Source organism: Papio anubis, chromosome 6 (genome assembly GCF_008728515.1).
Source record: "Papio anubis isolate 15944 chromosome 6, Panubis1.0, whole genome shotgun sequence".
In the NCBI taxonomy this organism is placed as follows: Eukaryota; Metazoa; Chordata; class Mammalia; order Primates; family Cercopithecidae; genus Papio; species Papio anubis.
In genome coordinates this window covers 129,311,943-129,328,557 of record NC_044981.1, presented here as the reverse complement: position 1 = coordinate 129,328,557, position 16,615 = coordinate 129,311,943, and the positions used below count along the sequence as shown (strand labels likewise).

The 16,615-nt window shown below is 37.3% G+C and overlaps 1 protein-coding gene and 1 pseudogene across 17 annotated transcripts in view; one reads left to right on the top strand and one right to left on the bottom strand.

Annotated features, from left to right (window-relative positions):
* The window catches only part of EYA4 (EYA transcriptional coactivator and phosphatase 4), a 284,622-nt gene that overhangs the window by 255,018 nt on the left and 12,989 nt on the right, over positions 1-16,615 (top strand). For all 17 annotated transcript variants that reach the window (XM_031667426.1, XM_031667424.1, XM_031667425.1 and 14 more), the window contains 4 exons: positions 7,594-7,683; positions 13,916-13,974; positions 14,073-14,233; positions 16,501-16,615. In XM_031667426.1, the coding sequence (XP_031523286.1) occupies positions 7,594-7,683; positions 13,916-13,974; positions 14,073-14,233; positions 16,501-16,615 (425 nt within the window). The remainder of the gene's footprint in view (positions 1-7,593; positions 7,684-13,915; positions 13,975-14,072; positions 14,234-16,500) is intronic.
* Positions 11,912-13,814, bottom strand: LOC108585265 (annotated as a pseudogene).

The window sequence follows — 16,615 nt, the reverse complement described above, 5'->3', positions numbered from 1 at the left end:
CTCATAATATGAGTCAGCAAGCTCAGTGTTGCAGAGAAGTAGCACCTATGGCAGGGTGACTAGAGAGTGGTTTTGGTATATATTATATAAAAGGAATGATTACAGAATTTACAAGCCTTGTAAAATGCATAATGTTTTTACTGGCAGCTTATAGTAAGTTTGATTGTGTGTTCATGTGTACGTATATAGTGTGTACAGACATATCATACATATGCATGTGAAAATAAAGCCAAATCAAAGACAGTGACATATCTCAAACTCTTCCCTAGAGAACTGGGGAATCATTGCTACCTATTGTCTCCCCTTTCAGAGCTTTGTGTTGAGTATATGTTTATTTTGATAATTTCTTTTAAAAATTAAATTGAATGGCTCTGTGTGATCTCTTAAATAGCCAAATATATTACTTTTTTTAAGCCCGTCTTTACCAAGTAATTGTGGGAATTACGTTAGAAAAGGGGAACGATCTTGAAAGGACATCACATTGATTAACTTGAAGCTAATGTACCAGAGGAGATAATGGTAACTAATCTCTTTAAAACACATAGAGCAGCCTTCTGTAAACTGCCCTGAAGTTTTCAGTTCCTTTGATCTCAGTTGATAATCATTTAATCTAATATCTTGAGGAGGTGGGGGATTAGAACATTAACTTACCTTAAGTATTCTTTAATCATCATCAACCCTCTCCTAGGCCTTTCCTCCTATAGCGGTCTCCTAACATGTCAATCACCTTTCTCCCGAAGTCCTGAGGAGCCTCGTTAGTTGTGTTTATTTGCCACCTCTGCTCTGCCACTTTTCTCTGGGCCCTGTGCTTTCTAACTCATCCTCCCACGGTCATTCTCACCAACATGATATTTTTCTTTCCATCCAAGTGCCATGTTACACTGTTGCCATGTACTACCACTGTAATTCACCGTGAAGTACATTTATTCTGTTATTAGTTTAATACATTTGGATTCCCTTATGATTGAACCTGTAGAAGCCTCTAGTGGTAAGTTGTGTGATGATCCCCTTCATCACACAATTTAAGCTCGACAACATTAACTATGTTCAACTGCAAATATATTGCTTACACTGAACACTTGAATTGTGAACAAAATCTTGTAATGCAAAATGTGCTGGCTTTTCACCTTTACCAGCTCCCCAGCAGACAATTGGCTACATCACTAAGAAAAAGACACCATCAGACATTGGGTCCCTGAAGTTAAGTCCACAGAATGATCTTTATGGAGGTGAAGGGTGGAAAAGGCACTCTTCCTCGTAGGCAACTCTAGAGAAGTCTAGTTCCCGAGAAAGTACACTAAGCCGCAGTTCTACTCAGTGATCACGCTGGCTCAAGACCAGCCATCCTGTGGAAGCACCCCAGAGGCTTAACTCTTGGAAAGCCAGAAGGTCATGCCAGCTCTGATTTTTCTTAACTATCCCAGTCTCTCATTATAATAGCTCGTAGGCCAGTGTTTATTCAAAAGTAACATGTATATGAATCACCTGATAATCTTGTTAAACTACCTGGCAAACTAGATCTGGGGAAGGGTCTATAGGTGTGCCTTTCTGACAGGCTCCCAGGTGATACCAATGGTACTGGTCTGTGTACCACACTTTGAGCAGCAAGGTTGTCATCTGCTGACTCTCCATCTCATTTGTACGTTGGACTCACTGCAGAGCTTTAGCATGACTGATGCATGGACCCACCTCAGATAATCCGATTTAGTTGGTATGGGGTATGGCCTGAGCAACAGGCATTGTGAAAGCTCCGCAGGTGTTTCCCATGCATAGTGGAGTCTGAGAACCCCTGTCTTAGATGTCATCCTCCCAGCTTGGAGTCCTCTTTATGTACCACTATAACCTCACTTTTCCATAATGCCTTTCTATCCTTACCCCATTATTTTTCCATCAGATTCATCTTGCAGAAAACCCCACTGACTGCCTGTACCTCAGCAGCTGAATGTGGCCACAAATCTCAAGTGGGTGCAAGCACTCTTGGGGTCATGAACTCTTCCTGTTGCAGGTTTTGAAGAGCTGAAGGGAGAGCAAGCATACCTCTCCCAGTTCTGTACAAACCTCCTCAATTACTAGGGGGAAAAAAGCAAACGAATTCTGTCATCTTTGCACCACCAAATCCGTGCCCCCTACATCTATAGCCACAGTCTCTGCTGTCTCTTGCACCTCTCGCACCCTGGTTCTGTGCCCCCCTCAGCTACCCAAGGATTCCTGAAAGAACTTCTTTCGCTAAGCCACCAGTTTCTCACTCTTCTAGATTCTTCCCATCACACCATCATGTCTGCTGTCACATTCCTATCATTAGAAGAGCTTCTTGAGCCCATTTTCCCCTCCGGTGACTGCTCTCTTTCTCTGCTCTTTCCAGCTTTGCCATAACATGACACTTGCCAAGTCTGAGGAGCCACCTCGTTGCCAAATCAAGTGTTCCTTCTTGGCTTATCTTGCTGTGGTCTCTCACAGACATTCAGTGGAGCACTCTTGCATTCTTAAAATCATTGTTTCCTTTCCCCTCCCTGGTCAGGGTCCCCCTTCCTCACACTGTTTCTCTCACACACACTTGTCCTCGCCTCTGGGCTCTCCGTATGTTCGCCACCATGGCGCCTGTTCATGCCTAGCTCCTTTGCCTTTGTCAGGCCTTTGTTTCTGTCTCTGCCATTGCCTCCTGAAAGGGGCTTTCTCTTTAGCCCTCTCCAGTCATCCTCATCACTTCTGTATCTGCGTATCCTGGTTTTTCTTTCGTAGCTTTATCACCACCTGATATTCCCTTGTTTTCTTGTCTGTTTATCGGGTAATAATATAATATAAACCCCATAAAGGTAGGGGCTTTGCTTTTTTGGTTATCTGCTCTCTGCTTAGAATTTGAACGTCTCTAATACATAATAGTCACTCAATAAATATGTGATGAGTAAATGAATGTTCCTGAAACCATTCTCCAGTTCCTCCTAAGAACTTGTAAGCCCACTACCTATCCATCATAGACAAGTATCACATTTGTAAAATTTCCCTTGTGATTTGTGACTGAATTTCATTTTATTTCTTATGATTTAGAGAGTATATGTATTCTAAAAAATCCAGTAACTTTTTCCACCAGGTTCATGAGAGCTGGTCTGCCTTCTTTCTTCCGTGATGAACTTGCATATCTTCTATCTCTGTGTGCCCATGTCTACACATGTGCTACGAGTCCCAAAATAAAAATTAAAAAAAAACCTGTTTCAAGAGGTTGATGTCTTTAAAAGAAAAAAAAAGTCCTTAGTTTCTTTAAAAATACATAATTGTTGCCTCTCCAGAGATATTTTTGCAGTGTGTCCCTAGAGGAGGAATTCCAGCTGATGGCCCAATGCAGGGCAGAGGCCCATAGACAGACAGTCTGGCTCCAATTTATGCTCTGTGTTCACATGGCTAATAGGCGTTAGTATTTTGATTTAGAGAAGTGCTCTACTGGATCCTGCCTTGATTATACACTGGTAACATCTGGCTTAGAACCACACATTTAAAGGCCAAGAGCTATTTATTTTCTTCATCTTCCTCTTCTCTGTCTCTCTCTCTCTCTCTTTTCAGTAAAATGTCTGGGGAATAGTTTCAGTATTTTGATACAGCAGTATACAGAATAAATTGGCAGTAGTTCAATTTTCCTCCTATTAAACTCCGTTGTAGACACTTTGAACCTTTTGGAACTTTTATAATATGTATAATATATATCAGAACTTCCACAAAACCCTGTTAGTGCCTTTATTATCCCACTTTTTTCCTCTATCCAAGTTTTTGCTATCACCTCATTTTAGACCCTAAACTCAACACTCACTACACTTAAATGCAAATAAAAAAAAAAGCAACGCTTGATTCATAAGGTGCCCGTAATTCTACAAACATCTAATGAAAATGAGCAAACATCTCTGTATAAAACTTGAGTTCAATCCAAAAGTATGTTTCATTCTCAAATGCCTGATAAAACAGTGCAATTGCAGGTGCTGGCAGCTCCTTCACAGCAGTTTGGCAAGATGGAGGGTGCCCAGCATTGCTAAGGCTACACCCACCAAATGTCCAGTCATCTTTCTTGGATTCTTGGATCTGTGAGTCCTTTAGCTGGAAAAATGCAGTGCTGTAATCTGCTCACTTAGAATTAGCTGTCCTGGTGACTTAGTAAGTTGGAAAAAAACAAAAAGTAAAATTAGATATTTGAAAGTAAGCCCGCCCCAGACATTCTCTTAGAAACAAGATCATCACCTCTTACAGGCATGGTTTTCCTTGGCTGATGGCATGACTATCCCCGGCCCATCTGTGCCAAGCCTTTGGCATGGCTGACGAAACATCTCTCTTTCAATAGGCCTTGCTCTCTGGAAACCTTAGTAAAATACAGCTAGTTCACACTCCAGCAAACCACAAACCTAAACTTTCCCAGTTACAAATGATATTTTGCCAAAATGCTTACTAAGTCCTGGCTCTCATAGAGTGTGTGATGTGGAACCGCCACAGCTTGAAAAACAAATGACCAGCCCTCCTAGTGCTGTGGGGTTGCATTCCAGTGGGGTGCTCAACTGCAGTTTTTATCATACCACATGCCATGCTTGCTTGCTAGCAGATTCTTGCATTTTGCTTTTTTTAAAATTATACTTGTTTGCATGCTTATCAGATGTACAAAATGCATTCTTCATGGATTTTCCTATCACTGTTTGGGTAGCACAGAGAGTTACGTACTTCAGAAGCATGGAATTGATCAAAGTAACAATCAAAAGGAACAGTATGTTTTCTCCCATCCCCATAAATCTGATCTGCAAATGCAAAGAATGTGAAGAATGAAGTGAAGAAATTCAATAATTGTATTTAAAACTTAAAAAGAAAAATTGGCAAATCACAGGATAAGAGCCTAACCAACCTGGTCTCCAGAAGGAAAACCTTTTAAATCAGATACTTCTGAACTGCTATCTGAAATATATATCTTTAGGGCAGTAATCATCAGAAACATAACAGAGTAGTGTGGAGCTCAGTTTTATTGTCTTGCATCAGTGAACATTCCTCAAAAGCACAGAGCGTCACTAATGGAATTATATGTTTTCATGCTATAATTACATTTGATTTTTCCTGATATTTCTGTAGACTTTGTTCATGGTTCCATGACTAGGCAGAATAGTTTCATAGAATGTCCTCAGCCTATTTAATGCCTAGTTCCCCCCAACCCTGCCAAAAATACAGAGATTAATAATAGGAATTTTTCAACCAAAAAAGACAAAATGTGTTTTTTAAACTTATACCACCTTTAGAGATTTTATTTCAACAAAAACATGATCAACAACAACAAAAAAAAAGAAAGAGAAAAGAATTGTATCCTTGAAGGAAACAGAGCAAAGGGCCCTTCTGAGCTTTGAAACCCCTTGAGACACAAACTGGCACTTATTAACATTTTTTTTTTTTTCTTTTGAGATACAGTTTCACTCTATCACCCAAGCTGGAGTACAGTGGCATGATCTTGGCTCACTGCAACCTCCGCCTCCCGGGTTCAAGGGATTCTCGTGCCTCAGCATCCCGAGTAGCTGGGATTACAGGCACGCACCCCTGTGTCCAGCTAATTTTTGTATTTTTAGTAGAAGCAGGGTTTTACCATGTTGGCCAGGCTGGTCTCGAACTCCTGACCTCAAATGGTCTGCCTGCCTCAGCCTCCCAAAGTGCTGGGATTATAGACATGAGCCACTGTGCCTGGCCTACTTACTAATAATTTTATTCTTGTTTTGAATGAATGAATGTTGGCTAAAACAGAACTGATTTGATCTTTGGGTATATAGTGCCAAATGGTTCTGTCACTGGAAGACGGATGAATCCAGCAGCACAGTCAAGCTACCAGATGACAGAATACCAGGATGCCATCAGATATGTGGAGTCAGCATCCATTACTGAGAAATGAGAATCTCTGGCTATGCAATCCACATAAATCTCTAAATGAGGAGATGTAAACAATTAGAAAATTATGTTGAAATCCAACGTATTATTTTCTTATCTCTATCTTCACTCACATCGAGTCTTAGTTTAGCTCTCATACCCCAATGACCCCTTAGCACTCAGTGCCTTTTTCTTAGCATATAATTCCTATTCTCCAGGTTTTAATGGCTACAGAACACAGGATGACATCTCAAATATGTTTACACTTTAGGGCTTCCCCCTCAAAATATGATGAAAGGAAATGTAGGAATAAAATGGGTTATCTTAGTGGAGATGTGGCATGAAGAGTGGTTTCTCCTTGCAGATGGAATCAGTTCAGGGTGTAGATGAATACTGCTTGGCCTGACCTGGGTTGCATGTTCTTATCATAAATTGAGTAAAGTTTGTGTTACATTTTCCCAAGTTGAGATACATTTCTTGAAATGCCAACTATTAGAATGTTGAAAACACAATTTCGGCTCTCTCTTCTCAAATCCCTGCAGTCTGGCTCCTGGCCCAGCCACTCAACCCAAATCACCCTCTGAGGTCTTCCAAAATAACTTCCCAGCCAAAACCAATAGTATCCTTCTGGACTTGTCAGCTTTATTCAAAACCTTATTCTTCTCCCTGCTAACACCCCTCTGGTCTCAGATTTTAAGGGTTTGTCCCTTCCAGGTTTTTTCTTTCCCATATCTTCTGAGTTGCATCTATGAGCAGTTCTTCTTTAGCCATCATTCCAACTTTGAGAATTTTAAACACAATGTTTGAGCATGAATTACTTCTCTATTCCAATCCCTATCCCCAAATGCTCATTACTTTTTAGTCTTATATCGCTTCATGCTAGGCCTTCAGCTGCAGTTAATTATGCTAAAGTAACAACTCTGGTCTTGATTTTCAACTCCTTGCTGCTGTTTAATATCTTGGTTTCTGTAAACAAAAGTTGAGTCATTTTAACTCTTTACTGATCCCGTCACTTTCATTAACTTCCCAAAGCATATATTTTATACCTGGATTATGCTTAGAGAACTAATGTTCTTTTAGCTATTCTCACCCCTCACTTTTTCAACCTTAGTCAAATGCAGGTTAGACCAAACTCTACACATGTTTGGATAGGGAGATTCCTCTTACCTTGTTGATAAAAATGCAATCAAAAATTAAGTGATGGTTGCACCATCCTCTGCCAGCTCTTCCTGTTTCACCTCCGGATAACATTCTCTGCTCAAGTCTTATAAATACCCAGTTGACCTATTTTTCTCTGTCTTTTAATTCTCATTATTTGTCATTATTCTTAAAAAGACACCCTTTCTTTTTAGCGAGTTTACTCCATTCTTCAGCACCCCATCCAAATACCTTTCTCCAGAAAATTCTTCCATAGATTATATGTAAACTGGGTCATATGAACTGAATGGCTCCCTTCCTCCTTCCCTCCTGAACGTACAGCTTTGTGTGAAAATGTATGCTGTGTCATCGTTACGTATGTCTGAATTCCCAGGTGTGCCTGTGCGTTTGGTATATCTGAACCTTCTGGAAAGTCACCTTTCCGGATGACTGAGAAATCTTTTGAATCTTCAGTAAAAACCCATGCAGTCTCCTCTCTCTTCCACCACAGCAATATGTGCTTAAAATATTTTTAATAATAAGTGCTTACTGAAATTTTACCTCATTATGTGTACATTTTCTTTACAGGATCCCCCCATGGCTGTAACCCTTGGACTCCGCATGGAAGAAATGATTTTTAATCTTGCTGACACTCATTTGTTTTTTAATGATTTAGAGGTAAGAATTATACCAGGTAAAATAGTTTTGTCCAACAGCAGACCTCTTAGATGGTTTCTATATCTGCAGATAACCTCGAGAAAACAGAAAGATAAAAATTTAGCTCAAGAGAAGCATAAAGTTCTTGTCAAGAGGAAAAGTTTTATTTACAAATATAAGCAGAAAGTTAATTTGTGTTCGTGAATTATATATATGTAGAACAAAAATGTCTCCAAAGAGGAGACTTTTGGCTTTGCTGTCCTTACTGTCCACAGCTGTACGTGACTCTTGATTCTTTTAGTGTTTCAGCCACAAGAGGCTTGGCACCTTTGGAATCAGCATTAGCTCTTCCAGATTATTAACCAGGAGCTTATTTAGGTTAATCACTAAACAATATTCACAGACACTATTCGTGGTGATAGCATAGATCATTTAATTTTGTGGATAATCTGAAGCCTAACTTTAGCTAACATTATCATTCCTCATTTCTTTCCCTTCTGGATAAAAAAACAGTGCTAGAACTATTTAAGCATGTTTGATGCATTTAAATGCATTTATTTTCTCATTTTAAAAATTATGTTTCCGTTTTCAACCTCAAATGGCAAGACAGTGTCTAAATGGCAAATAAGAGAAAAAGAAAATAAAAACAACAGCAAAATGAAACGACCCAAGGAAAAATAGCCTCAGAGTAGTTGAACATGTACTGCAATAAGGTATGCCATCTGTGTCCTAGGTTATTAGACATTCAGATAGTACAATTTGAAATAACTAAGTAGTTCAGGTTCTTGGCAGAAGTACTTCTCAGTCAAGCATAACTGTGCTGAAATAGAGATTTCTCTTTCATTTTTTTTCAGATGGCATGTTTAAATTTATTTTTTATCTCATAGTTTCATAATTAAATAAAAGTTTTTGTCTATAATCATATGATGAATTGAGAGGGAGATTACTACTACTGAACCCCTACCTTGTTCTAGATATTTTATGTTGAACTTTCCATTAATTACTTAACAGTGTATTGAAGTAAATGTGTTTATCACATTATTTATGCAAGGGAGAAACTCTATGGTCCACAACATACAAATCACATCTAAAGTTACCTGCTATCTAAGTGGTAGAACTGGAATTTGAAGCAGATTTGCCTAGTTCCAGAGCACATACTTCTGACCCATCCTATGCTGAAAATGTTTCAAGTGTGTGAGAAAGAAAAGCCAAGTTATTGAGTTACTTAAATAACTTTTTAAAAAAATACTTTTAAGTTCTGGAGTACATGTGCAGAACGTGCAGGTTTGTTATGTAGGTATACACATGCCATGGTGGTTTGCTGCACCCATCAACCCCGTCATCTGCTGCACCCATCAACCCATCATCTACATTAGGTATTTCTCCTGATGTTATACCTGTCCTAGCCCTCCACCCCCCAACAGGCCCCAGTGTGTGGTGTTCCCCTCCCTGTGTCCATGTGTTCTCATTGTTCAGCTCTCACTTAATAGTGAGAACATTCAGTGTTTGGTTTTCTGTTCCTAAGTTAGTTTGCTGAGAATGATTTCCAGCTTCATCCATGTCCCTGCAAAGGACATGAACTCATTCTTTTTTTTGGCTGCATAGTATTCCATGGTGCATATGTGCCACATTTTCTTTATCCAGTCTATCACTGATGGGCATTTGGGTTGGTTCCAAGTCTTTGCTATTGTGAACAGTGCTGCAGTAAACATACATGTGCGTGTGTCTTTATAGTAGAATGATTTGTAATCCTTTGGGTATATACCCAGTAATGGAATTGCTGGGTCAAATGATATTCCTAGTTCTAGATCCTTGAGTAATCGCCACATTGTCTTCCACAACGGTTGAACTAATTTACTCTCCCACCAACGCGCTAGTTAGAAAATGTTTGTTTTGTTTTTTCAATGACAAGGTCTTAAATCCAGTTTGAGTTAAATTTGAGACATGAGAGTAAAAATGAGTGTCCATAAATGTGTGTGCTGAAATCTGTGTAACAACATTTTGCTGTTGTTGTTGTTCTTCTTCTCTACAGTGAGTCAGTGTTTTTACTAAATAATACAATTACTGTCTGATTAAAGAGGCATTCTTGTTTTTTCTACAATGGACAGTATGAAAGGTCAATATTACTAGGCAAGCTTTCAGTTTTAGATAACAAATAATCACCTCTCTAAAACCTGATTTAAATTGATCCTGCTACTTATGAATACAGAATGATTTTATATATACCTGATAATAACAAACACCTTAACCTTTCCAGAACTTGAATTTTTTACATACAGCGGTAACTTTTGGGATTAGTTTTTCTGTTGATCAGTATGGATGAGTTTCATTGTAAAGAGGATCTTAATATTACTAGTCTTTTCAAAGGTGTAAAAAGAAAAAAGAAATTTTGTGTGGTAGTATCCAACTAAAAGTGCTTATTTCATTTGGTTAATTATTTTTTACTGGAAATAAGTAGAATAAATGAACTTTTAGCTTTTTTACTGGCATGTTAGAAGCCAGGTGGAATAAATTTACTACCCAACTTTTAAAAGAATGCTAAAGTGAGAAGGTGAAAATAGCATATAATGAATTTGTAACTAACTTTAGCAAGTTTGAAATGAATATTGGTATATCAAAAACATGTTGCAGTCATGCATGGCACTTAAAGACATTATTTTAGTTCAGGTACTATGTTATATGTATTTCAGAAATACCTGGCAGGATCTTTGTTAGAAGTAGTTCCTGAGAAAATACTGGCATTGACTTTCTCTTCTCTGAGCATATAGCTTTTTAGTTGTGTTTTAGAATGTGATAAGAATTTTATTTGGCTCAAACCACAGACCTTAGCTATTCAACAATACTATACTTAATCAATAAAATAATTGAGTTACTGCATATAAATTGACTGAACTGTCACTACACATGCGTGCCACACAAATGCTTGCACATCCATATAAAGTGCCCAAGGAAACACAAATGTTTTTTACTGACTTGAGTAAACAAGCACTAAAACTAATAAAATCAAAACAATAGCTTTCAAAAGCATTCAGTACAGTTACACATATAGCCCCCTATCCTTCTGCATCTGACTTTGAAAGGCAGTTTTACTTTCACACAATTTTTTATTTCAATAAACCTCTTACAGCCAAAAAGTGGCTTGGGCTCCATAACTGGAATTAAATGATTTCTACTCTTGTTGACAAAAAGAATTCCTCAAGAGAGTAACTCTACCATTAGCTTATTATGTTGTCATTGTTGATGTTGAATATTTAAGCTCTCGGGGTGCTTTTTTGTAAAACCTAAACATCTAAATTTGACACTCAAATCTTTCAGTAGATACTTCAACATATATAGTAGCAGCTGTTCCTCACGTAATTCCTTAAAAGATACAAATTTAAATCCTCCTAATAGACACTTCACTGCATCCTGCTCAACTGCAGAGAAGGCAAATGCCCACACTACCCTCCCCTAACAAGAGAAACCTGTGTATTTAAATAAAGTGCTATTTCAGTTAGAATAATCTCCAGAAAAGAAGTCTCCAGGAAGTTTGAGATGGCAAAAGTGAGAAAAGACTGCTGTGAATTATAACTGATAAATATCAGTGACAACTTTTTGGTTACCTTGTAAAACAAAATTAAAGTATTTAAGGTTAGTTCTAGAATATTTTCAAATGTTTGAGTTCTACTAAAATTTGTTAAAGCCAAAACATTATAGCGTTTTTAGTATTTCACTTTTTGGTCAAAATGATTCTTAAAGAGTTTGTCAGAGTGAAAAATAATTGACGAACAATTATTTAGCCTTTTCTAAAAATGTAAATAATGGAAGTTCAGGTTTCTTTCACTGGATTGTAATCCTCAGGCAACCGTCCAGAGTCAACAGGCATAGTTAACTAGGCATAAATTTAAAGAAAAGTTAAATTTGGAAAAATCTCAAATATAACTTCAATCATGGAGCTTCTGGTCCAATAAGTGTGATATACTGTTGTCCTCAGGAGTAAAAGATAAGTTTTTGGGCAACCTGTGTACAAATTAATCATGCGAGTTAATACTTAATGTCAGAGGAATTTCTCTAAAAATTACAAGGAGAGAGTATTAGATAGAGAAATAACTTCTGATTACCAGGGAAATTTACAAGGATTCCTCCACTTTTTTGAATGTCACTAATTTATTATAAAAGAGAGACACAGAAGTTATTTACATGAGGAAAGATTTCAGAACTTCAATGGAATGGGCAACTTCATGTGACACCATTTCAATAGTGATTTATTTCAGTCTACGGACTTTCCAAGTATGTCACCATCTCTAAATAAGAAATAATCTCATCGTCTAGAACTGCTTTGGTGCCTCCATATTCTGGGAGAAAAACTTTATTTCCAACCCCTATGCTAACGGGTAAAATCTCTCCACTCTTTTCCTTAAAGCCCAGTCCGGCAGTTACCATCATTGCTTGCAATGCCTTTACTGGATGTTTTTCAGGAAGCATAATGCCTCCTTTGGTTACAGTTTATACTGCACTCCTTTCAGCCAATACTTGGTCAAAGAGGGGAAGACTTTTTCTAAATAGCCGTCTGGCCAGGCCATTCCGTCGGCAGTCTCTGTACTCTTCTCTCTCCCTTCCTTCCACTCTTCACACAAATATCTTCTTACTCTACTCACCATTTAGAATGCTTTTATTTTATATCATCATAACTTTGTGTTAGAAAATTTAAATGATTGTGGTAATCCTGTAAAGAATTAGCATTTCTCTAGACTTCTCCCATTTATTTAAGAAAGAAGTGTGGAGTGATTATTCTATGCTAGATTGTACCGTAAGTGGGGATGTAACCTGGTGAACCAAATGCCGCACTCCAGGGCACTTCCAGTCAGGTTATATTTTTTGACCCATACGTGTAGGTGGAGATTTATTCAAAACTTACTAAACCTATAATTTCTGTAAATTATATGAACTTTTAACTTACCTGGATTTTCAAGTTACATACTCAAAAGGTACTGATTGGGCTAGTCACTGAATTTTATATATTAAAGGAAGCCTGAGTCAACTCAACCTTTCAACTGGAACCGGATTAAATACATTCTGTGTGGAAATCTGGAGACTAGATGTGAAATATTTGACTGTCAGATACTTTCAAGCCCAATAATGAATATAAATAGTAGCTGAAAAACCTTTGTTTAGTATGGTGTATTTTCAAATTTAATGATTTTAAAAAAATAATAATTTTGAATGCTGAGCACCATGTACATAGTCAGAATCTGTGTGTATGAGTAAAATACTTTGAGGGGGTACTAAGGAGGCCCAAAATGTTAAACTATACGCTGAGGTTGCAGTTATTTATTATAAGTAATTTATTTTTATTGATTATATATTTATTATTCTGAGAACTAAGCATTTTAAATGCGCTCACCAGATTTCACCTTTAGAGCTTATAATACTGCTCTGGAACTTTGCAGATTATTTGAAGATGGACTGAGACTCAGAACAGCAAAGAAGGATTGAATCCTTTTCCAGAAAAGTTCCCATTTGTTCTGAGCACACTGTAACTTAAAATCAGGTCAATTGTGTGGGTATACTTACATAAAGTTTATTTTGATTGGAATTTTATAGCACATTTGAGATGATAAATCTTCATTATTTTCCTTTTACTTAAAAGTAGTCTTTTTGATTTGAAAATTTAAAAACTTGACAAAAAGAAAATGTCAGTTTCTATGATTATTACCCTTTTTCTGTGTCAAAAGGTCAGGACTTTAAAATAACACCAGCATGGTTCTTTCATGGTTCTGGTCCAGCAGGAAGTCGTGGAAATTCCACAGGGCACCATAATCTGAAGGCAAGACCCCCTGTTGCCGCTCAACAAATGACAGATAATAGTAGCCATCTGAGGTGTTAGACCAAATAAGTTTTGTGTATCTTCAGATTAGCCATGCTTAAGTATGCACAACGGAAATGGCTGGAAGGGAACTCAAATGATTACAGAGATTCGAGAGAATTTCTTATCAATAATTTTAAGATTAATTTTTTTAAATTGCTCTAAAGAAACCCTCATTTCGTGTAATTTCTCCCCTCCTTTCTATGGAACTCTTCTGGATTTAAATGTTTTGGGGTAGAAATGGTGCCATTTCCCAATAGAAGAAACCAAGAGCGAGGCAGTGAGATGGACGGGCACACGCTGCCATCTTCTGGCAGTAGTCTGATCAAATGAGAAGATGGGAACACCTTCAAACATGATAACAAGCATCATTTAGAAAACAAATAACTTTTCCAATGTTTTTAACAGGAATGTGATCAAGTTCATATAGATGATGTTTCCTCTGATGATAACGGGCAGGATTTAAGGTAAGCTATGCCTTTCAGTATGCTGTTTCCTACAGAAATTCGGCTGTGGAGTTTTGCACATGTAATTATTTCTTTTTAATGTATTTTGGGTGTTACAGTACCTACAGTTTTGCAACTGATGGCTTCCATGCAGCTGCAAGTAGTGCAAACCTTTGTTTGCCAACAGGTGTAAGAGGAGGGGTTGACTGGATGAGGAAGTTGGCTTTTCGTTACAGAAGAGTAAAAGAATTATATAACACCTACAAGAACAATGTTGGAGGTATGTGTGGCTTTTTAAATCTAACAAAGGCACTCGGGGTATAGGTAGAATTCAAACTGTAGTTTCATGTTAAAGACGATTCTGCTGTAAAAGAAACAAACAAAAGCTCATATTAAACCACATTGAGCCAGAAGTTCCTTAGAATTGGTGGGAAAAAGTTTTACTACAAAATAACACATGCATCACTGTCACATGAATCGGGAATTCTTTGTGTAACCTTGTGCCCAGATGTTTGGTCAAGATTTATAGCAGGGCATTTAGTTTACCCTTTATCAGCTGGTGCTTGGAGCAGTATCAGTGAAAACCAGACAGAGGAGCTGACCGAGGCAGCGGGAAGACGACCTTTCTCAAGAAGAGAGCCTCAGTCATTGAAGGAGGGTTGTTAGCAAGCATTATCTTTCCAGAATCCCATAAAAAATAAATGTAAACAGTTACTCATGTCATTTCAAAGACTTTCAACAGGTTTATCTTTTAAAAAAATAATGTTTTATGACAGTGTATCTTTCTCATGCATAGTGTCAAGTATGACTATCATAAGTTCAGATAATCTATAGGTAATATCAAAACCATTTTATACCCCTTCGCATATTTTACAGGTGATAGCAAAACCTTTGATATCAAAACTGTGATCCTGGATGTGCTTTTATATATAAAATAAACTTTGATGATATCTTATTAGAATCAATTTTAGGTAAACAAGATTCCTAAAATTTGCTATTAGGTCACATCAGATTAATCTCCCAGGATTTTGTTTCTTTATATGCTTCTCTTTTTTTCTAAAAAGGAAGAATGACCGAGGAACATAAACTGGAATCCAAAACAGAATGATACAACTAAATATACTTGTGCACACTATATATACATATATTCACATATATGTCATAGAATACAATGTAGTAAAATGTTCATATATAGTATATAATCACATCTATCCATATACATCATGAGGGTGGGGCTGTGTGTCTGGTCACCTTGTATCCCCAGTGCCTAGCAGTGAAACATGTAAGAGATGCTCGGTGGATACATAGTAACTCCCAGAGGACAAAAGATGTAGAGCCAAAGAGTTTAATAAGCTCCCCAAAAGGGAGCTTAGATATGGAAGACATTCATTTCCAAATAAGAAACTGACCCTTCAAGCTACTCACTTGCATGGGGTTCTGAGGAGAAACCCTGATTTCCTGACTCACTCTAGTGCTCTGTACATGATGCTTTTGTAAAATCAAATAAGTAGATTTTCTAGTTAAAAATCAATGGTAGATAATACATTTAGCTTTAAAATAAATATCCCCTTGAGAAACCTGAGTTAATTTTTATCATTCAGATGTCATAATTTCCTTCTTGCGGTGTATTAATAAAATTATTTTAAGTTAACAAGAACACTAAGAAATAATCTTGTATCTTAGAAACTTTAAACAACTGCGAGTCTTCTGTCATACATGAGCATCTCTTTATTATAATGAGGACAAATGACGCTTGCTAGAAACTATAAATTTTGATTGAAAAAAAAACCATACAAGTGTATATGTGCTCCCGACATTCTAAAACACAATTTCAATAAGAAACCTTCCTTTTTAATGGATTTACATGATCTCGTTTTATCATAAAAGCAAGAACTGGATCTTTTAAAATAAAAAATTAGCACATCTATCTTTTTTCTTATAACATCAATGTTGTAATTCACTATTGTCTATAACTGTCCTACACTTTATGATTTTAAACAAAATTAATTTCTTCTTACAGTACAAAGTATAGTAGCATTAGCAGTAGTATTAGACACATTTTAACAGCTACATATGATGATGCCATTGTTACTGTTTGAAAGTGGGAATGATTGTGATTATTAAGAAGCTAAATGTTTTTCAGACAGTCAAAACATTTGGGGTTTGTGTCCCTAGGTTGGTGGAACCCAACTATTCCTCCAGACCTCAAATATCACAGTCCCTTGGAATGAGATCCAGGCAGAGGCATGTTCAAAGCTCTTTAGGTGAGATCCACTGCACCAGATTCTAGGATCAGTGAGAGCAGAAACTGGGGCCACTTTTCATTGGCACTACCTGAGACCTAGAAGTTCAGTAAATATTCATTGAAGTAATGAATGGGTAATCAATTCAGAAATGAAGGATCAATATGGACATAAATCTGTATCTCTCTGCATTTCTGATATGTACTGAAATAAAAATGATCTACTCCAGACAGAAGGGAATCTAAACTAGATATTCTGAGAAAATATTCATCTCTCAACTCTGCCTTGCTTTTTGGTGTTGCAGGTCTCCTTGGCCCTGCCAAGAGGGATGCCTGGCTACAGTTAAGGGCAGAGATTGAAGGTCTGACAGATTCCTGGCTAACAAATGCACTTAAATCTTTATCAATTATTAGCACTAG